This window comes from Apteryx rowi, unplaced genomic scaffold (assembly GCF_003343035.1).
Source record: "Apteryx rowi isolate R43461 unplaced genomic scaffold, aptRow1 scaffold_271, whole genome shotgun sequence".
Lineage (NCBI taxonomy): Eukaryota > Metazoa > Chordata > Aves > Apterygiformes > Apterygidae > Apteryx > Apteryx rowi.
In genome coordinates, this window is record NW_020449097.1 from 588262 (window position 1) to 606525 (window position 18264).

At 39.9% G+C, this 18264-nt stretch overlaps 1 protein-coding gene across 1 annotated transcript in view; it reads left to right on the plus strand.

Annotated features, from left to right (window-relative positions):
* CNTNAP5 (contactin associated protein like 5) overlaps window positions 1–18264 on the plus strand; it is a 220631-nt gene that overhangs the window by 108867 nt on the left and 93500 nt on the right. The window contains exons 11-12 of the mRNA XM_026068493.1: window positions 1766–1872; window positions 16957–17076. Coding sequence (XP_025924278.1) covers window positions 1766–1872; window positions 16957–17076 — 227 coding nt within the window. The remainder of the gene's footprint in view (window positions 1–1765; window positions 1873–16956; window positions 17077–18264) is intronic.

Sequence of the window (18264 nt, forward strand, 5' to 3'; positions counted from 1 at the left end):
TCCAAGGCATTGCAAAAAATTCCCTGGTGAGCAGGAAAACCAGGCGTGCATCTCTTGTGCTCTTTTCTCATTCCCTGTTTGAGCCTAATGATTAATAGATGTCCTAAAAATGATTTTTATCAGAGCAATATATCTTTTAATTGCCTTAATGGATGTTACTGTTAGCTATAAAGAACCATTTTTTCTTCCTGAATTCCTTATGTCTCAAATAATTGATTAATAATTAATAATGATTATAATAACAAGCATTAATAAAATGAATTGATATTTTATATTAATATTTTTATATACGCTATATAATTTTATGTATAATGGTATAAATAATGATCAAGTAAATCTGAGAGTCAGAACAAATCTCAAGACTCATACACAGATAGATGAGTATATCAGAAGCCTCCTTACATTTGCATGCAGCATACTGAAGATGTGAGGTTGGTCTGATACAGCTCTCTGCACATACACAGGTTTCATCAGGTTGTCGGTGTTTACTAGCTCCTAATAGCCTTGGATGCAATGAAACTAATACCCACTTAGGCTGCGGGGCTCAGGAGACTGTGGAAGACTGAGGAAGACATTGGCTGTTAGTGTCATGCAGGTTTTTGTATCCATACTTCAATAAGACACAGGCATGAAGTGTGATTAAATTGTCAGGATTCTGGAAGAAATGGACTAAAAGACACACTTAAAGGCAATTTGCCCAGTTAAATGCAAAAAAGTTTACTAAGAATGAGATGAACTGCAAGCAAATCAGGTCTTCAGCTAGTACAAATTGAGGTAATGTCAGTGACTTCACCGCTGACTAACACCAGTGAAAGATCTGGGCCACAAAAAGGATTTTGAAGCTGAATTTACCACAAAAGAGACCCTAATGAAGTGCTGGTGTGTATGAGACGAACTGATTGTCTTTGTTTTCTAACCACCCACCCATCACAATTGAACCAGTGGGTTAAACAACCTACTCATTTTTCAGAAGCCAAGCATACGGTGTGAAAGACATTATCTAATATACGGTAAGGAAGAAAAAAAAGAAAAAGAAACAATGGAACATGCTCTGTTTCCATTTAGGTGGATGTAACTCCATTACACTGCCTGGATTTACACTGGTGTAGTTCAGATCAGCATTCACCTCTTGCCCTGTAGATTTAATTTGTCTCCTACAGCTATTTTTCTATTCACTTCCCAAGCTGCATGCTGTTATGCCTCTTTTCTTCTTTTAATAATTTGCTTCACAATAATACTATGGAGGAATACCAACTAGAATGAGAAAAAGAAAGAGTGCAGAACTCAAGCGTATTTTTCCCCTCACTTTTGAGGTTTTCATGTTGTTTGTGTTACCACAGATGAAATGCCTAATGATAAGTGATCCCTGTTTAGCCAGAGTACAGTGGATTCTCCTTTGAAATAAGATCTCAATATCGTTTTCACCTTTTATTTGTCTACCCTCTGTGCTCAGAAAGTTGGTGATACCTTAATTGGTGACACTTTAATTGCTAACAAGTGGAGGAGAAGTGGAATATTTTTACTGAGAGGGATCTTTACCCACTTGCAGGATACATTCAAATATTGTTGTCTTCAGTGCTTGTGTTTGAAGTGAGTCACAGATCAGAGGAATAAGTAATTTTTTCAGGTCTATGAAGTGATTCAGCCCTATGAACTCTTTCCTGAATAGGAAAGGAAGGCAGTTTTGTAGTTTCTTGCAGAGCATTATTTTATGTTTCATTAATGATCATAATTAATTATGTTTTTTTTAACTGTCTCCTGTTAGATGTTTGCCCAACTACTGTGAACATGGAGGAAAATGTTCTCAGTCCTGGACCACCTTTTACTGTGATTGTAATGATACAGGTTACATGGGAGCTACCTGTCATAACTGTAAGTAAACCGACACGTATGGTGTTTTCTGTTACAGCTGGTTTGTCAAAATGCACATAATGCAGTGAGGAATTTTGTGAGAGGTCATCTCATATTATAGGATGTGGCATGCCCTGACGTGATTGAAAAAGCTCAGGAGTTGGGCTAGGATTAACAAAGGAGTCCATTTGCAAATATGCATGTTTCCTTAAAAATATTTTGGAGAAAACAAAAGCAGCTTTTTTTTTAAACTTGTTTTCCACATTTTTTTCTTATATATTGATTTGGAGAATCTTAGAAAAATGCATGCATGTACCTACTCATTGGAGACATGTTCGTCATTAGACATTTAGTTGAATTGAGCGAGGCTGAGCTTGTTTGCTGAAGGGTGATTTTAATCTGTGATTGAGGCTATATGTCAGTTTTGGCACCAGTAATGAATGCTGATGATACAACAAATATTTACTCTTCAGTAATATATCTGCCATTGGTAACTTGTGCCAAATATGTGTAGGTGTATACAAGACTGATGGGCCTTTTTTGTTTTAGGTTATCCAGAAGTTCCTGTTTTAAATTCTCATAAAAACAAAGTTCTTTGGAACTTCACTGAGCTATTTGGAATGCAGTTGTCTTGCTGTTTTGTAGTGTTTGGCTTGATTTTTTTTTTTTTAACTTTTGTCGTAATAATCTACATGATCTATTGAATTATTATGGGTATGTAAAAAAAAATTACAAAAGAAACATTAATTTTCCCCGAAGCTCTAACAGGTACTTAAATTTGTTGGTGAGGAAGCTTTGTGTGATGTGATAGTAAGCCATCCGAATTTGGCCAGGTCATGAGCCTATGAAAATCAGTTTGCGCATTTTCAGTAGAGTTTAAAAGTCTCAAAAACCATGTTTCTTCCGAATACTTCAGTGATTCACAACTCCTGCTGAATATGCATCATCCTCCCAGGGAGTGACTGAGCATATTGTAGTTGAGCAGTGAGCATGAGGGAAGTACCAGGAACTCAGCTGGTATCTGCAGGGCCGGAACATTACCTGTTTCTACAACATTTAAGTAAATACTTTTTTAATAAACAACCATTATGTGATTGCAGTTTAAATGCTCTTTGCTGTTATGAGTGAGCATATAGTATCTGAAACAGTGGCAGTATGTGAAACATGGCAGCTACTGAAATCCACAGCAAGGAGTATCAAGGTGATAAATAGGTAGGAAAAAAAAAATATATATATATATACACACACACATATGTGTGTGTGTGTGTATAGTATAAAACAACAGAGACACAGCACACTAGGAATGCCAATAAAAAGGGGAAGCCGAAATAGAACCTGTTCATACAGCTGAGCAAAAGGCGAAACAATTAGAAAATGAAGATAAAACTTCCTATCCTGTCACCGAAGAAAAAGACAGGAAAGGAGCAAGTGAGAGTAACAATTCCAGGAACACTACTATTACTGCCCTGGTTGTTTGATGAGCACTTACACCGCAGATAGGATGAGACTGATGAGAGATGCTTTTTTTTCCCCTTTAAGCTAAAAAGCAGAAGAGGAAAAAAAGGTACTTAGTGGTTTGAAGCTGAGAATGTTGGCAACCATACTGTAACTCCGGAGACCTTAATGGTTTGCTAATTAAAGATGAAATCATTTGTGGCGTGGGGCGTGCAGCTTACGGGAGGGACTGTTGAGAGGTCTATTCATAGATGAATGTCTTCCAAGTAGTGAGGACACCTGAACTCTACATTGTAAGTATAACGGAAGCTAAGGGATTGATGCAGAAATCCTGCTTTATTGTGCCTAGCTGGATGAAGGATGGGAAGAAAAATGCTAAGCTTATGGTTTCAAAAAGAGGGACTACTCTTTGCCCGGTGCTTTTTGTCATTCCAAAAAGTCCTTCTAGAAAAGCTCCAAATAACAGTTCTTGCAGTGCTCAAGGCCATAGCAGAATATTTACACCAGCTGACGCTTGGTTCAAGACTGGATGGCCAAGTCAGTTCGCTGGTCTCTCTAGGCTTCAGTTAAGGAAGAGGAGCTCCTTGCAGAAGTATTAGGGAGGCTAACCTCGAGGCTAACGTCTGCGCTGTCGTATTAGCTCAGGGCTGGAGGCTCCCTCCTCTGTGTCAGCTCAGCGCGGCCTGCACCTGGAGCAGACCGTGTTGTTGTCGCAGAGGACTGCTTCATGACAAGTCTTTCCCAACAGACATTTTCACAGCACTGCTCGTGCCTCCCCGCCTCTGTGAACTCGAGTCTGTGCTCTCACTTTGCTCCCGAAGCTACTGCAGGGACCCCTGCAGTTACTTAAGGTTTGCTGATGTAAAAACTCCCTAAAAGTTTCCCAGGGAGATCTATGTTAGTCTTTGCAGCGGTTCGAGCTGCACACACGTGGCATAGAGCTATTCAGCTGCTCAACTTATTTGCAACCGTATTATCAACAGCTAATTTGATTCCAACTAGATTGCGGAGCCAGCTGCACTCTAATCCAAGCAACACAGATAAACAGCAACATTAGGCTGGCAAAATGCATTTCATGTGCTTGAGATGTACGAAGAAATTATTTCAAAGCCGGTGGGCAAATGCAGGCTGTTGATAAGAAACCTACAGAACAAGAGACGCTATCGCTTTTAGCTGATAGTAGTTGACGTACAGGAGTACCTTGTAGCAGGTGAATGAAAGCCTCAGATCTGATCACAGTGTAACTCCAGAATATCCTCAGTAAACAAGCAGCTCCTCCAATCATGTAATTCAGTGCAGCTCTATCAAAGTAAAATGTGTAATTTCTTAAGGTTTGAAACATTATCTCAACAGATTTTGATTTTTACAATAACACGGAGGCTGACAGGCCTGAAATTGAACTTGTACCACTGTAGAGAGTCCATTTCTTTTATTAAACTGTCCTTCAGACCCCAAAACCCCACATCTGTGCAGCAACAGTGGAAAGACTTAGCTAGCGATCTACTCAAAGCCAAACACAGTGTGAATAGTTTCATTGTCATCTGGATTTCTTTTCCTTCTAAGCTGCATCAGTGGTGTGTTTTATATTTTTTTTATTGGGGGGGGTGTTTAAGGAATGGGCACACTACTGGTTGAACAATGTGAGAGAGGCCCATTCTTTGCCATGTTTTCAGGAGGAACTGTATCACATGTATCTACAAACCAGAACTAATTGATTTAATGTTTTATCAGCTCAGATTGGGAGAGACTACCATTTTAAGAACTGAGGTAGATTGCCCCTGCCTTACTGTCATCATCTGTCATGTGTGAGTAATGCACTTTGGTGATGCAGAAGCAATCTTATTACTTTCTTCAAGCATTCACGGACCACACTGGTTCACGCTGTGAGGAACAGGTAATAATATGGACTATTTGTACTCCAAAGAGTTTATGGTTAAGTTTATGAGGGAAGAGAACAGACAGGCTTACGCAGGTGATGGAGCACCAGAAAGCAGTGAGAAAGTCTTGATCAGCATCATAGGCAGTACTTTCAGTCTTCCAGGTACGTAATTATTGCTAGGCTTCCTTGTAGGCAAAAAGTCATAAGGTAGAGATTAGAAAGAGGAAGAAATTGAGTGCTTGCAGGCATGGAGTGACTTGGAAGAAAGCAATAATGTGCTTGTTTGAAAAATGTAAGGCTATAGCCAGAGGAGTTTGACATTTTTGACAGGGCAGATGCAGGAGTCATGACAGGTAGGCAGGATGGAAATACGCCATGAAAAGCAGAGATAAATAGTTTGCGTTTAGTGTAACRCAGAATGAGTAGACAGTGGCAGGAAAGAACAGTAAGTTGATAGAAGAGACAGCTAGGACAATTTTTGCACGAGCAGGTCAGATTGTTATAAGTGGGACAAGACTGTGTCTGTCATGACTGAAGATGGGAATAGCTGGTACTCAAGACTTTATTGGGTGAAGAGAAAAGCACATACCTCAAGATAAGTATAAAGAACCAGCTGGGTCTAGACATGGCCCCAACGTAATCTTCCCAGAGACAATTACTTTTCTGGAGAACTCATTTTGAGTAAGCAGTGGGATACATTACTTAGGCTTCTGAAAGCTCCTTCAGAAAAAACACAACCCACAATAAACACACCATTCAAAAGACTAGTTCACTTGTCTTCCTTCCCCATCCTCCTCACCATGGCTTTGTTTTTGCTCTCCCATCTTCACGCTTGCTCTCACATCTTCTCTCTTGTTTCTGCATATTGAATCCAGACGCACCTACTACACCTGTCATCCCATTGGTAACATTTCAGTCTAATAGCAGAGACTGCAGCTACATGGGGAACTAATATACTATGGCTGTAGACTGGCCTGGCAGCCAGTTCTAGGTTCTTTACCGTGACCCAAGGTTTTAGCTGTTGCCTGAAGATCGCTGTGCCAATTAAACCATCGCAGAAGGCATTGCGATCTACCTGATCCAGATGAGGGTTCACCACTGAAAAGGTAGAGGGTCATGTTCCACTAAATAACTGTTCTGTGGCAGGCATGTTTCACTCCAAAGTCTCATTTTGTTCTGCTTCTGTTCTCCTCTTTTTCTCTGAACTTAGCCGTAAATACAAAGATAACGGTGCTAAAACCCATCGGTGTTTTCTGTGTTTCAGTAACTGGGAAGAGACTGAATGTTTTCTAAACTGATTGTTTCTTTCTTGCACAGCTTGTTGCCTGATGCACAGGTCCGTTTCTCTATGTAGTACCTGCTAATCCTCCTTCATGAGCTGTCACATGTGGAATATTACCACTGCCTTCCAAGTCTTTTTATTTATTTATTTATTTCCCCTCCCATGGGGAAAAAGATTTTGAACTTACCTCCCATTGTGGCAGCTTCCAGTGCAATTCACATCTCCTTGTCAGCTAGTCACAGCATTGATTAGCAATTCTGTTTTCATTTCTGTACTATCTGTAGCTGTGAAACTCCAGCACAAATGCTCACGCCTTGCTGTCATGTGCGCGTGTGGCCGTGCAACTCAAGGGGAACTGTGGAACTCGTGCTGACTGGCCCCACGTCCCAGTTCACTCTCCTCAGTCTGGGGAGACTAGGAGTCATGAAACAACCCTGTGTGACATTAAGGCAATGGCAGGTGACTTGCATCAGCTCACCTATGAATTTTATTTTCTTCAGTTTCTCAACCTCGGATGGGAATAACGTCCAATTTATGGTAGACGGGAAGGTGTGTGATCTGTATCCTCTACTGAAATGATATGGATTCTTTCCCTTGACACTACTATTTGCTTACTGTTACCTGAGCTGATCTGGAGCTAAGACAATACTTCAAAGATATGCTCTTATTTCAAGCCTGTAAAATGCATGGTGTTGCTTTTTGTTTATCTTTTAAATGTGCTTCACACAGCTTGCATTCATATGGCTTCTTTTGGCTGTTAGGAGACTAGCTCAGCTGAAACCTTTTTATTGATAGTTACCTTCCCCATTTCTACTGTGTGGTGGGTAACCTACAGGCTGGTCCATCGGTTATTGGAACAGTCTGATACAAGCGGGAGAGGATCCTTTATGTAATCCGTGTGTGAGCTATAGGAAAATAATATTGTATTTCTGCCTTCTGTTTTTCTCTTCTAGATAGAAACACTAATGTTGGTAAACAGCTTAGGAAAAAGGCTTGGGTGGGATTCAGCTCATCTGTTTTTTGCTATTTGATACTCTGACATCTGATCTAAGATAGTGGTTTCTTTTCTATATATAATATATATTTAGCGGAGAGAGTGAGCTATTTTCAGAAGGAATAAGATAGGGTGTCCATGGTAAATTGATGAAGCACCTCTGAAACGTGTTCATTTCCTTCCCTTGTCTACTAAGGAAGACTGTCTTAACTTACACATGTAATAGAATACTGAAGCTAGATCAGGATTATAAGTGTGTATGTGTATATATATAAGAATTATAGATAACAAATATATAAAATATTTTTAATTAAAAGTTCTTAGTTTAAAACCTGTATACATCTGTCTCATGCTATTAATTCTCCTTGTACTGTGATTATCATCTGATAGTGAAAGCAATGGATTGGTGTGAAATAGCCCTGAGATACAGACTGTTATACCTTTATTGCAAAGTAACTGTTAGTAATCCCCTCTTTCCGTGAGTTATGTTACTCCTTTAGAAAACCTCATCTTTCCCTTCTGTATTTATATTATTTTTATATGTGACATTTTCAGATGGCCTTTAATCTTGGGTGTATTTTTTTGTTCTGAAGAGCACTGAACATTGATATAAAGAATGATGAGAAATATAAAAAGAAATGGTTTCATTCTTCATGTTCAAGGGATGTCAGCATGTCCCAAAGCTTTGTAAGGTGATAATTAACAGAATGTAATTTAATGCTGCATATTTGCTTTGGTATGTGATCAATCTTGCACATACAGGCATGTGTCTTATTGGCCTAGGTAATTGCTAGAGGAAATATCCATACAGTAATGGAAATGTCATACAGTTGTTGACATGACATAAACTTAACGTAACTTCAGGCTTTGAAATTGTATTTTTAATATTAATATGCTTACTGCATGTATCATTTTTGATCTGAAAAGCTTAATATAGCTTCATCCAGATCTTTAGTTGTACTGGATTTGCATCTAAAAAAGCCAGCCATGGATTTGGTAATTCTTCTGTGTTCCAAGGTAGGGAGATGTGTACACAATTTAGTGACCAGGCACATGAAGTTCAAAGAGTTTAAATCTGCTAGATATCTAACAGTGAATCTGGTCATGTAATTTGCATGGCCCAAACAGGCAATTTTCCTGTCAGAGATTCTTAGAACAGAATTTTCCATGTGTGTTTACAATTCTGAATTCTTCAACTAAGTAATACACATGTTTATTATTCATATCAAGTCTTCAGTGCTGTACTTGGTGTTCCTGCATATTTTTATTCACAACATGCTTTTGGCATATAAATTTTCATCATTTATTTTGTATTAAGTTACTGTCTTATTAATACTTTCCATTCGGTTTTTACATCCATAAATTGCACAGCTGGATTTTTCAGTGTTCCTATTTAAAAAAAAAAAAAAAAAGTCTTCCATTTGCTTGTCTTTTGTAAGTAATGCAGAAGGTATTCCGCTTTGGGACATCACTGCAGACCAGAATATGTAGGGCACTAGCTCAGTACCAATTCTCTGATGTCCCCTTTCCCTTCCGCATTGCTTTTAGCAGTTTAGGTCTCCCTGACCGCTGTCTTGCAGCCGCAAGACTTGCGTGTCACCCAGGACCAGCCCCGGGCACGGGCCGCTGTGGCTAAGTGACTGACACGGCCGTCTTCCAGCTCCGCGGGGAATCGACAGTGGAGCACGGGCTGACGTGACCTTTTGTCCCAGAGGCCGGGGGAGCCTTAGTCTGAATTGTAGGAAATTGTGTAATCCCCAAATGTAATAGAAGGATCCTGCCCGAACAGCCATTTAGATGACATTGTGGTAAAAGTCATTTTAAAGCTATCTGTGGAAATAACACATTCTTTATCAGATGAGTAAATACATATTTTAAAAAGGGAAAATAAGCCATCTGTCATCCAGGCACATCACAGCAGAGACTGCATTAGTCTGTCAACAGCAGAGCTGTTAAAATCCGGTTTTCGAGAGTACAGATTTTATTTTCTGGCATTTAACAAGACAATTGTATTATAAGGGTGAGACTGACAGTCGTTCCCAGAGTTCATTGCCTGTAGTAATCCCTCTGCTGTCGAAGCGAGAAGGCGAGCAGAAACCTCCCCTTGCGTATTGTTTTATTTGTTATTTAGAAAGATACTTGACTGAACGCTCATTACTCTGAGTCTGTAAAAGCAAATCTGTCAGGCCGAAGGTAAGCAAGCAGAGGGCGAAATAGTCGGCTCCGATGTGCCTCCCAGGAGCGCTGAGCGCTTTGGTGAGAATGCTTAATTCAGTCCGCGATGGGTTTAGCACTTATGCATATCGACTTGCCCAAGGTCAGTCTGGAGGTGGTTGCAGATCCAGAGACAGGATTGGCCTTTCTGCGCTAAATCACATTTTCACCTTAGAATATGCTAATAATAATTAGTATTCTAAGGATTATTATTACTCTTTGCATCTAAGATACAAAGGATTAGTAAGCAATCCTTTGAATCTAGAAGGAGATCTGTCAGGATGTATTTTGCTTATGATTTTTCATGAGCATGCCACTTAGGTGTGTGAAGCAACGTGCATCTCTGTGTTACATTTTACCTGGGGAGCAAACCATGTCAGTTCATCCCAATGAAATAAAGAATTACAGTTCTTTAGGTCTCTTTAATGTATTATATCTGTTATATCACCATAAAGCATTATCTCCCTTAGAGTAATTGAAAATTATAGCTGCTTTTGTCATATTATGAGAATCCGATCAAGACAGCAATAATACTGCAGGATTCATTTTGATAATTATAACTAGTGCAGCTCAAATTCTGAATTGCTATCTCTGAATATTTGTAAGGAAATGTTTGTGATCAGTTTCCAAAGTAATTAGAAATATACTAGGAAGTAAATATTGGCAATTTTAAGGTTTGCTTTTTAGATCATGTTGGCATCCATAAAATTTGACATGGACACTCCTCTGATAAACATTAAACAAATTGCTTGTGATTTGGAGTTCGTGCTTTTGGTTGTCTATATCAGTTACATACTTCTGGGTGGAGGAGAGGGGTTTACCTTGCTGTTTTTCCCAGTAAAACTGAAGCCTGGACATCACTGTAACCTTTGCAGCGCGTCCAACACCCAGCACTGTCTTAAATACAGGTAACAAGAGTTTTAATGGGTGAATGACAAGTTTGCTCAAAGAGAGGTGGCTTTAAATCTATTGATGCCATGGTTTTGTGTGTGGAAGTTGAAGTCTTTGATCAAGGAACAGTATTTTTAGCCACAATAGAATCAGAGGTGGAAAATAAATTTGAAGTGGTCTGAGAGCGCGCTTTTATAAATTAGGAGCATGGAGGGAGAGGGGACAAAGCTGTTAAGTACTAAAGAAAACTTAGGCGAGACAAAGACCTCTCTGCCAGGGAGCTCAACAATAAAACAGTAAGTGTGTGTTTAGTGAAGGATATCGTGGAAACTGCAGATGAACTGGGTACAGCAAAAGTGAGATTGGAAGCAAATATCAATATCGTAACAGGTAGTTAGAAAAGCTGAATAAAAAGATATTCTATTGGAAATAATGGAGGTTTGACCTTGTCCCGCAAACCTGTACGTACGTGCTCAATCACGTGCTGTTATAGTTGAAGATTTCAGCTATGGTAGGGATAAGATCTCTTCTAGCTTTTAGGCTGTAATTGAAAACAGTTGGGCTAACAGGTTCCAGATACTTCAGAGTTTGGCTGAACAGTGATCGAATTGCTCATATTTAAAAGCAGTTGGGCTCTCACAGCTTGTTGAATCAAGGCTGAAGTTTCAATTGCAGAGCCAAGCTAAAGAGGGACCTACAGCCCTGTCGGATTTGATTGCTAGGGGTGCAGAAAGCCTACCGTGTGCACGCTGCCTGAACCAGCAATAAGGGCTTGATGCAGGAATTAGAAAATGAAATTATGTAGCTCATTTCAAAGGTCAAAGTAGGTTATTATAATGGCATTAAAATCTCTTAATGCCTTTCTGTCACTGAAGTCTAAATCATAACAGTATGACTTGGACCTTGATTAATCAACGCATATAGTTTTTGCTAGTATGCTTTTTTTCTCATAAGTAGGAAAGATTTGTGTGTGGGCTTGAAGTAAAAAATAAGGGATGCATACTTTTGAGTTCAGAATCAGAACCACAGCTTTGATTACTGAGCTTACAAATCTTTATATCTTCCCTGGAGCTGTAAGAGAGCATTTAGATCTGGTCTGACTGGGGGAAAATTGTTTATTTTATAAATGCTGACAAAAGTTTGACAAACAATTTTTTAAGCGCCTGGGAAGATAAGAGGGGAGAACTAAAGGAAAAGATGACCATTATGTTCAGTGAATAAAACAATTCAAAATGAATGCTCAGGTGGAATATGGAGTTGTTGATTTGAAAAGCCAGTTTAATTGGAAATACAGAAGACTGAGAGAGATACCTGAAGGAGAAATGTGGGTATATGTGTTTCACAGAGGATTAAAAGGGGTCAGGAAACGGATCGTTTTGAACTCTGTCAGTATTGTGTACGTCTGAATGGCATCAGCATGGCTCATCCAAGCGGTTAGGCAAGAGCCCACACAGCTCTTAGGGAAACGAACAGCTCTTGGATTGAAGAATGGGGCTCTCAGGCTGCACTGGTTTAAGTAGCTGGGGTCTGGGAGGGCTTTAAATGTCTTTTTGAAATGCAGCAGCAGCCTTTAAAAATTTTCTTAAAGAGCACTATCTTATTTTAGCTGCAAAAATGTCAGTACAGGTTCCAGTGTTATTGGTTATAAGTGATTCTGAGAGAAAAAAAAAAAAAACAATAAAAAACATCCAATCCCTCTATGAGTAAAATAGATACTTTTGATATCCAGTTTCTCCTACTGGGACCTGTGAGTCAAGCTGTTCTTTTTTTTTGTTTTCCTGGAATAGCCACCGCTATCAGCAATAGCCCATTGGCCAAATTCGGCTCCCATGACACTTTTTTTCCTTCAGTTTTTGCCTTATGCTGCAGTTACTTTAGTGCTTTTGCCTTCTATACCTGACGGTGAGCCCTGGGCCATGCTTGCGGGGGGACGGTAGTGGTTTGGGCATGCTGCTGGCACCTCTTTCAACTGAGCCCTAGCGTAACGCAGGGGCATGAAGTGAACAGCTTCATCCCGCCCGCCTGCTGGACCACGGGGCAGCGGTGCTGTTGCTGCAGTCAAACAGCTCATTCCCAAAAGGAAACACGAAGGGGGCCGGGAGCTGCCACCCTACAAGGACCGGCTGGGCAATGGGGGGCTCCCGGCCAGGCTTTGAGTGGAGGATCTGCGGCTCTGTCCCACTTCCAGCCCTACGTGCATGGCTTAATTGACGAGTGCAATTCCTCAGACTAGAGCATCCAGCTCGTTCGCCATGTGTTTCTCAAGCCAAAGAGGGAAAGACAAACAAATCAGCCCAAAGCAATTAAAAAAAAAAAAATCAGCGAAGTGAACAGAAATGTCACAGTGATTTTCAGTGGCTGTGGCTGAGTGAAACAAATGTCATTGCAAACTGACAATTTTGTATTCAGTGGCCAATACATGTTAAAAGTGGTCCAAAAAACCGTGGGAGGGTTAGGAAAGGAAGAGTGACTTTGCTTCTTTGAAACAAATGATAATGTTTGAAAGCTTCAGTTTGGAAAAAGTGCTTGATTAAACATTTTAATGAGAAAACAAGCTTTCAGTGAGCCTATGTAGAGCATTATTTCAGGGGGTTTCGATCCCATTTTGGTGAACATTTTAAAATTTGAAAACAAACTTGAGGCAGTGAAAGTATAAATGCTCTTAAAAATGCTGCACAAAAGAGGTATTATAAAATCACCATTTCTTAAATTTAGAAATAATGCTGAAAAATTATTGACAAGTTCTGCTCTGAAGAAACTGATGAATAGCTCTCCCCCTTTATTAAAAAGGTGTAATTACTACAAACTGTTTAACAGTAAAATGTCAGCATTTGTCAACAGTTCCATAATTACAATTGTTGCTTGCTTTTTGAAAGTGAGGCCCTATTACATGCATAACTGGTTGGTGACTCTTTGATGACAACTACAATAATGATTTCCTACTGTTCCCCGAACGATTGCATCTCCATTGGAGAAGCTTAGCGCAAAATAGCACATAAATCTGAATGCAGTTTTCAAAGTTAAGACTCCGGGGTCTTACCAGTTGCAGCTGACTGTTTGGTTTTTGCTTTTGTATGACATTTATGATCATATAAAGCAGAGAATGACTACAAAGAGATTTTGTCTTTCATTCAACCATAAAGACGAACTGACGTTGTTGTAATTGGAGTAACAGAGCTTTTGTTCAGGAAATAGAACTGGGTAACTTTAGTCTGAAACAAGCAATGAACTCAGCCTGCAAAAGGGTTGAGCAGACCTTGGAGGGGATGGTGCACCTGAAATGTCTGTGGGGAGTCTGCCAGTGCCTAAAAAGCAAATAACCTTTTCTCCTTGATGCATTTTATACAGCATAAAATAGCAAAAAAGAGAACTAAGAGCCATTGCCCATCCAGTCAAGAAGTGTTCGGTATCTAATGCTTAAGATGCAGGCTTATAAGACTTTCATTGTGCAGCTACAAAGTAAACTGTCCACCAAAACGCCTTTTCTCTAAGTCATGATAGTTAGAATACGTTTTATGTACTAGAGCTTGAGGTTTATAGCCTTTTTCCACTTCTTCTGTTACTGCCTCATATTTACTGCTGGAATTCTCATATGACCAAAAGGAAAACATATCAGGATGGATTTTCTTCTTGCAGATATAACTGTAGTTTCACTGGAACTTTTGTGCATCCTTTCAGATTTATATGAGTTGAGCACCTCTGGCCTGAATTCTAGCCTTATACAGCTTGTTTTTTCCAAAGATGCAGTGACAAAGGGGCCGTTTAAGGGTGAACAGAATGTCTCTGTTTGCAACTGCCCATGTTATTAATGGCTGAATCTTCACATCTTTCCTCATTAATTTGAAGAAAGAATATCTGGGCTCCAGCCAAAGTGACAGTCAAAAAGAAGCAAAAAACTTAAGAAGAAAAAAAGTTTGAAGAATGAGTTTCTAGCTGTCCAGTCCACTGATACCGCATTAGTTTTATGTCTGTCCCTTGCACTACTTTTTGTCTGCAAAAATACTCAGCAAACAATTCAGGGAAGGCAATTGGCATAGTCCCTAATGAGACAAGATAAAGTGTCCTGTAGTGATGATGACAGCAAATTTACTAAGTGAACTGCAGTTTGAGAACTTTGTGAATTGATCCTTGATTCCTTGATTGCTTACTTAATCGCCTGTTACTGTCTCTCTCTGACCCTCCATAGCCCCCTTGCTTTTGTCAGCACTTCAGCGGCTTAGGGACTCCCTGTAGCCCCTCGGATCGTGAATACTGGAAGAACAGGTTCTGGTTTGGGGATTTTGTTTTATTTGCATTTAATTTGTACACTCGGCCAGCTGTCGAAGTGGGAATTCACAGATGATCTAGACTCTACAGTTCACTTTACATCAGGCTAATGAGTCTCAGGAAGAGGATTTCTTAATTTTGTTTACTACACAGTGGATACTAATTAAAGTACCATCTCACCAGGTGCTGAGTACCTTAAGCAGCTTCTTAACTCTGGGAAGTGTAATGCTGGGCATAGTTAGCGCTTAGAAATGTTCTGTCTGCAACAGATCTCCAGTCAGATAAGGAATGTACAAGGGAAAAACATATTTCAGCAAGTGGCACAAGTGATGGATTTGGCAGAAGTGAAGCAACCTCCAGATCTCATCCAAACTGAGTAATTTCATCAAAACAGATCCGTCTCATCATTGCCTTCAGAGCAGCAAACAAGGCTACTTCAGTTGTGCCGCTTGAGCCTTTCTGAAACGTATTTGATCAGAGAAATTTCCTTTAGGAATCGAGGGCAAAGGAGGAGCGCGAGTGCTCACAGGAGCAGGAAGGAGGAGCCGTTCCTGCTGGCACAGAGCTCGTGCTGCGTGGAGCGTGTGTAAGGAGAGGCTGGGCATTTTCTATGAGGAGATGCTCTCCCTGTGTTCAGTCTGCAAATCACCTTGAGATCTTTCCAGATGAAAGGCACTAAGAACTTTGCAGTTGAATTTACAACCTCAACCCAGCAAATATTATGCTATACCCAATGTAACTGTACTGTTCTGATGTCTGAAGAGTTGAGGGGGTTTGGAAAGAGATTTGCAGTGGCTAATGAATGGAATATTTGCAAGTTTCCCTGAGTACCTCCCTTTGCTGTATAATGATGTGTGAATGTACAAATAGTGGTTAAATATGCTTGTAAAATTAAGGGATAAGAAAAACATAGATTTGAATTAGGCAGCCAAAGTTAATGCCCAAATATACTGCAGTGGGTTGGTTCTCCTACTGGTAGCACTCAAAAGCTTACCCATTGCAAGGCACAGGCTGATCTGTTTGCTTGCATTTCCATATCTACTGTGTCTTCCAAATAACTCTGTCTCACAGAGAGAAAAAAGGAATTCTTTATCTGCTAAGTCAGTCTGTGATATTTACTGTATTTGCTAACAATTAGTTGAAAAATAATAAGCTGTTATGGATACTAAACTCATCAGTATAATTAGGTAACTGTTAAGATGGAAAAAAAAATCAATTCTCCTACAATAGGATTTAAGATCACTGTTGTTCAAGATTCACAGTCATGCATGTGACTTTCTGCTACCACATGATTGTCACTCTGGAGGAGTGTTTTCTCTTTCTACCATGTGAAGTCAGAGTTATAGTATCTTGCCTAGCAACATGACTCAAAACCAAGAAAAGGTATTGACCTGTGGAGGTTTTTTTCCAATTCTTGCTCTTGGTAGCATACTGTGCTTGCTTTATTAACCTCATAAGCATTATCCTTCTGTACAAGAATATTGTTAAGCAGAGAGGAAGAGCTGGGTGTATAAAACAGGTCTAAAGTGTAAATGTGTCACCCAGTATGGAGACCACATCTGAGCTTGAGCTTTTCTGCTAGGGGGTAATGGCTCATTTTCTTTTGGGTAACAGACATTGATAAGGGTTTATAACTCCCTATTCAACACTATCCTTCAGGGAAGGGGAGAACTGGCAAAAATGTCTTCTGTGTAGGCAAGGCTTAAGGGCATGTGCAGCTAGTAAATTAGGTATACATGTTTGTATGTATGTACCTGTCTTTGAAATATCATTGTGTATATATTTGTATGCAGCACTCCCCTAATTGAATGGTGGCATATTTAAAAGTTCATATCCATTTACTTGATTATTTATATATTTTAATCCAAAATAAGGTCAATACCCAGATCTGCAAAGCCAGCAGATAGTTAAGTTCAAGAAAGTAGATAAACACATGCCTAATTTTGAGCATGTACTCAGGGCCAACTGCAGTGGTGATCAGCAGTAAACCAAAAGCTTATGCTATGATAGTGAAAAAAGCAAGTGCTCTTATGTATCCAATGTGTCTGCCTATTCCCTCCCCATATGCGAAAGCAATGTCTCTCTCTCTCTCTCTCTCTCTCTCTCTCTCTCTCTCTTTTTAAGCTATCTACGAACAGTCGTGTGAAGCTTATCGACACCAAGGGAAGACATCAGGTTTCTTCTACATTGATTCAGATGGAAGTGGACCACTTGGACCACTCCACGTCTTTTGCAATATAACAGGTAATGATCTAACACTGTCTGTAGTGCTTTATGTTGGCTCTAACATTTTTAACGTGTCTTATCATTATACTACTAAGAGAACCTCAGAATCATGGGTCTTTCAGTAGTGGGAAAAGGCAGAGCACTGGTAGTAACTGAAGTGAGCATTCAGCTCTGAGGCAGTACCTTAAATAGGATCCAAATCAAAGAGATTCACCTTGTCCTGCTGCTGAAAGGGTAATGGTATTTACATCATGTGAAGGGCACTGCTAATGTGTTTTTCACAATACCCTAACTTTTGTGAGACATCAGTATTTTTTCCTAAAGATCTAGAAACTCAGAATTCAAATCTTCTCTCTGAACCAAATCATTTCTCCGCTGTGTTATAATTCAAGGTGTGGAATTCAGTTCAAATGCTAGAGAAGTAGATATATGACACTGGACCTGGACTGTGCATTTTGCAGACTAGTGTACAGCTTCAGCTGAAAGCAACAGGCCTATTTGTGCCTGATCTCTTGAGACAAAGGTGTGCATTGAGAAAGAGTTGATAGACATAAACCCTTAATCAGTATAAAAACAAGCAGGTTGTCTTTACACTAAAGAAAACTGGAAATTTTCATCTTAATGTGAGGTTATTGTCAGGACACTGTAGGGAAAGAGCTGTCCATGTAACCTCTCTTGACACTCAACTGGAGCTACGTGCCTCGAAACAGGGAGGTTCATGACTGCAGGAAATAGTCTTATCCATAATTAGGCTGAGAAAATCACTGCCTAATAAAGTGGGAATGATTACTGAGCTCCCTTTACTGAGCTAGCTGTAAGCTCTTCCTATCTGACTAAGCCAGAGCACGTTCGCTCATACAAGTGTGCTGCCTTTGATGTCCCGGAAGACAGGCACTTTCCATCTTCCTGGCATGGAGGAGAAGGTGTGATGCCCTTCGGAGAAGGGACACTGAAGAGTATCAGAGTGAAAGCTTGGAGAGATGACCTCTTGGCTGAGACTCTTCAAACTTACAGTTCTGTAGCTTCAAAATAAAAAGTGTTTCAAGTGAAAATCCCTGTCTGACAAATTCTCCCCTCTGATGTATGGGTCTGTTTCAGTTGGAGGACCGTCATGCAAGGGTATAAGATTATGAGCTAATCTGTATTGTGGGTTGTAAAAGATGGGAAAGCCTGCTTTTGACTTTTTAATTTGGAAATGGAAAGTAA